Below are 9,764 nucleotides of genomic sequence, written 5' to 3'. Positions count from 1 at the left end.
GATTCAAGTGAAGAGAAATGCCTTTACCCAGAGAGGAATAGATCTGTGAAATTCTCTGCTACAGAAAGTGATTGAGGCTAAAACATTGAATGTTTTCAAGAGGAGTTGGAAATAATTCTTGGGCTAAAGTGATCAAAAGTTATGAAGAGAAAGTGGGAACAGGGAATGAGTTGGATGATCACTTCTACTGCATTTTTTATGTGCAACACAAGTGGGTTTCAGCAGCAGAAAGAGGGGTAGGGACAGAGACACGTGACTCTGAGTATTGCTTTGAAATGGTTGTGAAATAATTTTGTTTTCTTTCAATTCTGCTTCCCGTTCAGATTTTCACAGATTATTTTTACCATTTCTCAATACAGCACAAAACTAACTCCATCTGTGTAACTTGCACAGACTGTTCTCAACTCGGAGTATAAAACATGTGAAAAGCAATATGCAGGTCAAAAGAAGAAATGACTATTTAGCCCATTTAGTTAACATAGAACAGAATTATCATCCGCTACGTTGATAGAAACAGACAGTGGATTCACACTGGCATTCAACGCTGTTGAAGTAATTCTGTTAGCCTTGCTTCAAGTATGGAACAATCTTTTGAAATCAAAATCCAGGTGAGAGAGCAGAATATAAAACCAAGCTTGTGTAGAGATGCAGAATAACGTCTTTGCTTTTATCTTGTATGTCCTGCCTAGTCAATCAATGAAAATAATCAGAGAAACATTGTTCCTTGGATATTTTGGTGAACAATAAGGCAAGTCATATCATCGGTTGTGAAGAACAGTTTGGAGTTCTTCCCAAATTTATAAAGCTTAACTATGTGGGAGCGATTGGATGTGTCTAGTCCAACCACAACTATGATTTTTGTCCCTTTGGATGAGAGTGGCTGAGGGAAGATCAAGGGCTGTTTTCTGATTGATTCCGTCACAGCCACATGCCTGAGGCTTGAGAATATGAGAGATATTGCAATTTCCACTCTTTTCTGCAACCATTTGTAGAATTTGAAGGAAACATCAAATCACAGGTGAAGGAGAGAGAGTCATGGTGGGTAAAGCACCAAAATCACCAGGGACCATCAACAAACAGCACTCCGACCTTCAAAGTAAAATTTGTGAACAAGAGTTTTAACACAAGTGTCAGAGAACGTTTTTTTAAAATCATGTATTAATTGAAGGAAATATTTTCACTTTACAAACCTTCGTTTAATACTGGTTGCAAGAGAAGTGACTTGGGTACCCTTACAGAATGCAGAAGTACCCAATACTAATGGTAGGACAGGAAAAGAAGGAAATAACAGTTCAGTGAATGGTGTAGTTGTATACAAGGTCCTTGGGTTCCAGCTGGAAATTTTTAAGAATGGAGCTTTCTTTCGATTTTCTCAAATTATTGCATTTCGTTCTGATTTGTGTGGGTTATGTCAAATGAGTAAGGAAACTCACACCAAATGAGTGAGGAATACTAACTGTCCAAATTCCCTTATTTGGCATTATCCACACTTTGAAAGCAGGTGCATGTTACTAACAGAATTCTTTGTTAACAACCTCAGCTTTTGTGCCACAGCAAATCCAAATATAAAAAGGTGCTCAAGCTCATATGCATGTGAGCAGCTTAGAACTACAATTTGGTGTAGCAAATTTTATACGAGGTGAATAATTTCTTTGATGCTCATTTTTGCTACATGTGCTGTCATTCCGCAACAGAATTTCTCCCAATCAACTACTAATTCAACAACAGAAAATGTATTGCACAAAATACAAAGGTTATTTTAGTTTTATTGAAAAGGTACTCAAAATACTCAACCCTTAGTTGAAATCTTCAATCAATTTTTGTGTATCCTAAAGATACTGAAATATCTGTTAGTGTAAATTATAAAATTCAATGTAAAAATGTAAATCTCACTTAATATTAACACTGCAAACTGTTATGATACAGCAGTAAACAAAAACATTCAAGCCAAAAGCCATGTATTACAAAGATCACAAAATGAGGAAAATTATAATTCAGGAACAGCAAATACCATATTTGCTGATTGATCTGCATTGCGGAATAAAATAATCAGAAATTAAAAATCAAATCCCGGAAAATATGCCAAGAAAACTACAATTGTTTCAAAAACGTAGACACTAAAAATGGAGCAGCATTCAAACAATCTCCAATAAACAAAATCAATAACAATAATCTCCAAAAAACAAAAATACTGAACAAAAATGAATACATTTACTCTGCATTTAAGCAAACCCTCATCCCTCCAAAAAAAAGGCAACACGTTTAGAAACAGGGAAATGAGAGAAATTGCCAGGTATTATAAATAAAATAGTCAAGGGTTAGAAGTATACAGCAGCCCAATTAACAAGGGAGAAAAGATGCATTTGGAAACATGGTCGAAACAGCTCTCGTATCTTCATAAAATGCCAACTGGCTTGCTGTGTATTTTAGAATGCAACATTCTTGGCTCCAAAACAGTACCAACAGTACGTTCCTGTGCTTCACACGTTCTTTTAAACAAATGGAAAACAAAGTTTGAAAACTATTATGTGATTTCAAATTGCTTAGAGATTAGGACTGCATTTGTATAAGCCACCAGCAATTTGACAGAAGATGTTCTGCAGATATCCCTGAACCTTCTTTCTGAAAAGTCTGAGAACTTTAGCAAGATGAAAGATTACAACCCAATGTTTCTCAGCTAACTTCTGATAGTTGTCAAGGCCATTCTATCATCAGTTTTTGATACTAAAATATCCACCATTAAATATTATGTTCAACTTTAAGTTTTTTCCCCTTTATTCCATATCCTATAAATATCATGTGCATATTTTTTCCACTATGATTCAACATGGCATCTGTATTACATCTCCAATTGAAGAGTCAGGTTCCAGGCTTAGCGGGCGTCTCCACTGACTGCCTGAATATGTTGTAGCAGCTGTTCACAGTAATAAGGGCTGCGATGTTTGTGCTTCACTGCTTCGATCTCTTGTGTCAGTAATGATGGAGAAAGAAAACTTCCTACTTTTAGGACATCTGTGGAGAAGAAATCAGGAGAACATCATTTTTAACATGAAAATATATAAACGTCTTGTCAAAGTCAATCCAGAAGTCATTAAGACAGCCTTTACAAAATGACATTTATATCACATATCTCATGATTCCCACAAGACATTCAAATTTGCTTTATCGCCATTGAATTACTTTTGAAATATAGACCCTTTTGATGCGTCAGGAATACAGCTGCCAATTTGTACATAGCAAGCTCCTACAAACAGCAATGTAACAATGACCAGATAAGCTGTTTCAGTAATTTTGGTTCATGGATAAATATTGAATGGAACGTAAGAGAAAATACCCTGCTCCTCTTCAGAAGAATGCCTACTGTGAACTGTTCAGTAGGTCACATCAGGCACTACCATTTCTCAGTAGATTACATTGGAAGTCTTTTGAGATTAGAACCACTCTTCAACTAAAGCTGTATTCAATTTGTGCATTTTAACCAAGTTAAACCAATACTGACTATGAGAAGACCATGGGTAAATTAGTATGTAAACAACGTTTAAACAATGTAATTAGTTATAAACCAACAAGATTCAAATCAGCCAAAGCTGAACAATTTTCATTTATGACATTATAACTGTGCTGTACTAACATTTGGATGAACATCAGGAAATAATGAAACCCTATTTTGTAGAGTTGGCATTACAATGACGAATCTTTTATTTAAAAGAAAGTTTTACAGTTAGAGATTATTTCCAAAAAAATCAGCAACGCAAAATATATGACAGAAAAATATCCAATTTGAATCTTGAATAATTAACTGGAATAAAGGTCAACTTTCCAAACTAGGCATTGCTGCTGAAGGTATCTCACATAAACGGGCAGTTGGAACCTTGGTTTCACAGCTCATCTCAAAAAACAGCACATCCAACACTACAGCAGCCCCTTAAGTACTGCACGAGCAAGTCAGCTTTCACGTTTCACACCCTGGAATGGGACTTGAACCCAGAACCTTGTGAGTCAGAGGTGAGTGTTAATGACTAAGTCATGGCTGAGACTCTTCTATGGGAAAGCCTACAACAGCAGAAGTAGGCCATTCAGCCAGTCAAGTCCACTTTGTCATTCGATGAGATCACTGCTGATCTGATAATCCTCAACTCCACATTTTCTGTCTTTCCCCATAACCCTTGGTCCTTTACTGCTTAAAAATCTCTCAGCCTTTAGTTGGTAAAGAATTCCATAGATTCACTATCCTCATCTGTGTTAAATGGGTGACCCCTTACTTTTCCCTCTCCGTAGATGCTGCCAGACCAACTGAGCTTTTCCAGTACTTCCTGCTTTCATTTCAGATCTGGCAAAGAAACACCAGGTGACTTATATCTTACATGGGTATTGTTAACCAAGAGTGTATCAGGAATCTAACTGCAATTAGTGATGGGCAATTATCCTTAAAAAAAGGAAGGCCCTGGAGGATTGTGCTTCCTATAGGCCCAGGACTAGACTGGGTTGGGATATCTGGTCGGCATGGACGCTGGTCTTGTGAGTGACATTCACATCCCAAGTCTGTGAACAGCCAATTTCTAACAGTGTTTGCATTATCAAGTTTTCCACTAGATGGCGCTGGAGATGCTTTCAAGATCACATGCACAATTCGAATTCTCTGCAACTTTAAGTAAACATACAAAGAGCTCAGTGTTCCAGTATGTTCTAATCTACGACAGCCTCGTAGCCCATCTCTAACCAGAATATTAAATATCATTTTGCTGCACCGCTTTCTCATCAGACCACAGAAGTTGTAGCTGAGTAAGCTCCTTTAAATCTGATCATTACTCCCCTTTTTTATTCCAAAAGCTCTCTTTGATCATTCTGATCCAATAATCTATAGCAGTTTGCATAGGAGCTGTCCATATTAGGTCTTAACTAATTGATAGAAAACACAAGATGAATGTTTGGATGATGATTTCTTGCTACAAAAATTTTAGAAATGTTGTGACTTGTGTGTGATTGCAGCTAATAAATCATTAATCCATGAGCATGTGGAAGCAATTCTCTTTCCAACCAACATGTTTTAAGCCCTCTTGTGGCAGAGTGATACAGTCCGTACCCAGAGACCGGATGGTGTAGGTTCAAGACCCACCTGCTCCAGAGGTGTGTAATAACATCTTCGAATGGGTTGATTAGAAACTAGGTCAATACTAAAAGCAAAACAAAATGTTTTGTTACCAATCAATTATCAAACTGGTATGAGAATCAGAACCTATTGAAGACTAACCATTTGTTTCCAGTTTGAAAAGGGATGTTGAGATTGAAGGCAGCAAATAGGAAAGGCAAAAACTGTGGCCAATATTGCACTGCTTACACTCATATTGCTCAGTCTCAAACTGGTAGTACAGAAAACACACATATAGAGGTTAACATGCATTAATAAGTTTATTTTATCTGAAAGCATGTTTCTATAAACCACAGAGTTCCTTGAAAATAGATCCAAAAGTCCATAAATCTTACGATCTTAGATGCTTTTCATGCTGGGTCACTTGGCAATGCTACAGAAGTTTTGATTTGTTCCAAGCAGCTAACCATAATAAAGACTAGTGTTAGCGTGTATCTGCTTTCACAAGTGTAATATAGGATAACACTTTGACTGCAGTGTTCCTGAAACATTGACCCAGTCACATTCAAATTCAATGGAAACCTTGCATGAACATGCCCAGAGTTGTCTGCAGCAAACCATCAAGAAGAAAGAGACTATCCATTTCCCTGACAGTACTGCTACTCATTGCTGGCAAAAACTCAAAACAAGAGAACTGAAGAGCTGGCACACATTCAGGGGACGGAAGGAAAAAATAAATCAATGTCTTCTGTAGTTTTAAGTCAATTAAAACTGAACTTGTTACTCAAAATGTTTCAAAGCTTACCCGACAATGTCAGAGACGAGTAACTCAAACACAATTTCTTGAGCAAAGTGTTACGTCAAACATCTTAGTTTTAAATGGCAGGTTTATAATGAAGAAATGAAGCAGAAGTTCAGATGAAGTGATAGATGTATTTGTCTGCTAGGTAGCCTCAGCCTTCTTATCATGCCACCCACGAGTAACACAATGCCATGTAGATATCAGAAGACATTACACACATTTTGGGGACACACACATACACAGTAAAATGTGTATATTCACATTGTATTGAGTTATGCAAATTCTAAATATAAAAAATAAAGGAAGAAAGGAAACCCAGCTTACCACCAAAAACTGCAGTCAATACTGTTGCTGTTCACTTTCTGCCACTTTGGCCAAAGCTATGTTTTACAGTTTGCTTAAGTGAAACCTGGCAAACCCAACTTACAGCTAATCATGCTGCATGAAAAATACTTTTAAAAAACCCTTCATTCAAAACTTTTATATTTTTATTGGAACAAGTACTCATGTGGAGACATTTCAGCAAAGTGTAAATATCAATTGTGAAAGCAAAGAATTTATGAAAGGATTCTTCAATAGATCCACCAGTTTTCATTTTAAAGTTCCTTAACTGTGAACAAGTTCTCCATGAAGAAAAACACCATCAAGCACTATAAAATAATTCATGTTATTTTATTTATGCAAATGCACTCAATGAGCACATTGAACAAATCTATAATGAATGGATTTTTCACATAAGTGTCAACCATGCTGGGATGAATGCCCTTGCACAGCATCAGGACTGCTACCAGAATTTCAAATATTCTAGCATGGAGCAGAATGCAAGTTTCTGGAGGAGTTACATTCTGTTTCTCAAGTCAATGATGGTTTTTCCACCACCTTCACCAAGCTGACTGTTCTCATGTCCAATATTAAATTTGGCAGATTATTGATTAGGCGAGTCACCAATGTAGAAATTGTTTACTTCATCGAATGATGAGCATCTTCCAAAGGCTGCTGGAACTGCAACTGTCATTGAATTTCTTTCCTCATTCTAGGGCACAGCAGCACTCTTTATTGCCAGACCAGTGGAAGTCAATCAATCAAGGGCAGAAAAACAATTCTGGGCTAGCCCAAAGCCCAGGACATGGGTCAAGGTAGACAAGCCATTCTGCAGGACATAGTTTTGGGTAACATCGTTTTCCCTTGGGACATGGGGAAAGGGTCAGCCTGCTCCAGAGGACAATATTACTCCTGATATTAAACAGTCACCATGCTATTAGCACATAAAGATCATCACTACCTCAAAATGTGGAAATACCTGGGGTTCACTCGATGCTTTCTCAAAAAGGATAACTCACACAGCTCCCACAATGAAGTTAATTGTCAAAGATTCATAGTCTTGTCTTTGGTACTGTGCATTACTGAAGTTTCTTTTCCCTCCCCTTTGTTTTGGGCTTTCATTGGTTGGAACAAAATAAGTACCAATGGTACTAACAAAATGTCTTGAAATAAACTCCATATGGGGGTTTCAATACTGAACAAGAGAAAATGTGAAACCAGACAAGCACTCTCTATGTGAAAAGAAACTCTGTTACCAAATACCTACTGAACCTTTACAGCTTGACAAGGGATTAAACTGCTGTCAAGAGAGCCAAATCCAATTACTTCCTGGGGGCAGGAAGTCACTCACAGTATGATGAAGAAGCAGATAAAATAGGCATGAAATGACGAGGGTGACAGTTCAGTACTTGACATGTCCATTCTCAAATGCAACACAAATTTAACTTATAAGCTCAAGCTTTTCTGCTTCAACATTATTTGATACTATTTACTTGGAGAAATTGAATTTCAGCACTCAAGCAATGAGCACCAAAGAGCAGAGAGATTCAAATCAGGTTCTTTAGAACAGCTCAACTTATGTTGTAAACATGTATTACGAGCCACAAAAGCTGAGTTTTCTAAAACTGGGCTGGTCAACTTGGCTTATAATATTCTTTACTAACTTTTAAGTGTTAATCATTGGATACACTTAAAACCGGGAAAATATCCACACAAATGAAACTTAACACAATGCTGGTGTATCTTATTGCAAACATTATAGGCATTAGAACCTAAAAAAAAGGTCATCTAAGATTACAAAGGGATGCTATCAATTGGGCCAATGGGCTGATGAGTGGCAAATGGAGCTTAATTTTGAATAAATGTAACATGTTGCATTTTGGTAAAACAAACAAAGGCAGGACTGAAACAATTAAAGGTAGGGCCTTGGGTGGTGTTGTAGAACAGAGACACCTCGGCATTCAAGTACATAGTTCTTTACAGTTTGAAGTTTGTGTCACAGGTAGACAGTGTGGTTAAGAAGACATTAAACATGTTTGCCTCCATTGCTCAGATCTTTGAGTATATGATTTGGGATATCATGCTGAGGTTGTAAAGGACTTTGGTGAGGCTTCTTCCAGAGTACTGCCTGTGGTTCTGGCTGCCCACTATAGGAAGGATATTATTAAATTGTAGATTGTTCAGAAAAGATGAACCAAGATGTTGTTGGGATTGGTGAGTTTGAGTCACAAGGATAGGCTGGGGACTTGTTTCACTGGAGTGTAGGAAGTTGAGGGGTGACTTTACAGAGGTTTATTAAATCTGGAGGGGCATAGACAGGTGAATAGTTAGCGTCTTTTCCCTAGGGTGGCAGAATTAAAAACTAGGGGCATATTTTTAATGAGAGAAGAGAAAGATTTAAAAAGGATATGAGGGGCAACTTTTTTCTTTTTATAGAGAGTGGTTCGTGTGTGGAATGAATTGCCAGAGGAAGTGGTGGATGTAGATACAGTTACATTTAAAAGACATTTAGATAAGATCATGAATAAGAAAGGTCTGGAGAGATATGGGAAAATACAGGCAAGTGGCACTAGTTCAGTTTGGGAACATGGTGGGCATGGACTAGTTGGACTGAAGGGACTGTTTCCATGCCGTATGAGTCTATGACAATTGATGGATCGAATAGCAACTGATGCTCCAGTTTAAAGAAAAAGGATATTAGAAAATCAAGGAAATGTACTGCACTCTTACCAAGAAGCTGTTTTTGGATATTACTCTCTGGATCATCTAGGTGAACCAAAAGTCCACGATAAATGAACTCAAGGTGGCTCTTGAACAGTAACTGATCATAATTATTCCCAGCGCACTGGAACCAAACACTTAAAGCTTTGGCGGCTGCTATACGCACTTCATCCAAACCATCATCCAGACGTTTTAGAAGTTCTTATTTAAAAAGACAGAAAATGCTCATTAGTGGTGCACACAATCTGCATTAATGATTAGAAACCAAACAAACTGAACATTTCTAAGACCTTCATCAGTAATAACCTGGAATGTGATTCTAAGAGCAACTAAACCTTAGGCCCAAACAAACGTTTCTTTGAATTCAGTAGGATTCAGGTAGCACTCATATCTACAAAATTTCCAATTAACTTTTCTTTTGCCATTTGTAATGGTCATTGTCAAAGAGATTGCAAACATCAAACCTATTGAAAAGGATTAACAAAATATCTGAAAATGCAAGCATTAATGAAAGTTAAGGAAGAAAACACTTACAGTGATACAACTACAGCATTTCAAAAGAAAACAACTATCCTGGTACATATATTACCTGGATACAATTTATTAAGCTTGTCATGATCCAACTGATTCCCGCAAACTTTTAAAACAGCACTGATAATTTGACAGGCCAGTAATCGAGTCATTTTTGAATCTTCATCCAATACAGCAATCACTTTTGGCATCAAGTCTTCATATACTGCAAGACCCTAACAAATAATTACAGGAAACATGTCATCAAAACTAAAGAGAAACGAAGTTACAATACTGAAGGTATTACACAGCAGGCCCACA

The 9,764-nt window shown here is 37.2% G+C and overlaps 1 protein-coding gene across 2 annotated transcripts in view; it reads right to left on the bottom strand.

The window, feature by feature from the left end:
• Positions 1-1,748: 1,748 nt before the first annotated feature.
• dnaaf5 (dynein axonemal assembly factor 5) overlaps positions 1,749-9,764 on the bottom strand; it is a 115,813-nt gene continuing 107,797 nt past the window's right edge. Inside the window, exons 11-13 of one of the 2 annotated variants that reach the window (XM_043711344.2) lie at positions 9,523-9,679; positions 8,943-9,134; positions 1,749-3,012 (exon numbers count right to left, since the gene is read on the bottom strand). In XM_043711344.2, coding sequence (XP_043567279.2) covers positions 2,873-3,012; positions 8,943-9,134; positions 9,523-9,679 — 489 coding nt within the window. In that variant the 3' untranslated portion in view covers positions 1,749-2,872. The remainder of the gene's footprint in view (positions 3,013-8,942; positions 9,135-9,522; positions 9,680-9,764) is intronic. The other variant, XM_087997911.1, reaches the window with a different exon arrangement.

This window comes from Chiloscyllium plagiosum, unplaced genomic scaffold (assembly GCF_037043375.1).
Source record: "Chiloscyllium plagiosum isolate Xiang-an unplaced genomic scaffold, Cpla_swu_hap1 HiC_scaffold_20, whole genome shotgun sequence".
NCBI classification, from domain to species: Eukaryota; Metazoa; Chordata; class Chondrichthyes; order Orectolobiformes; family Hemiscylliidae; genus Chiloscyllium; species Chiloscyllium plagiosum.
This window is presented reverse-complemented; position numbering and strand designations above follow the sequence as displayed.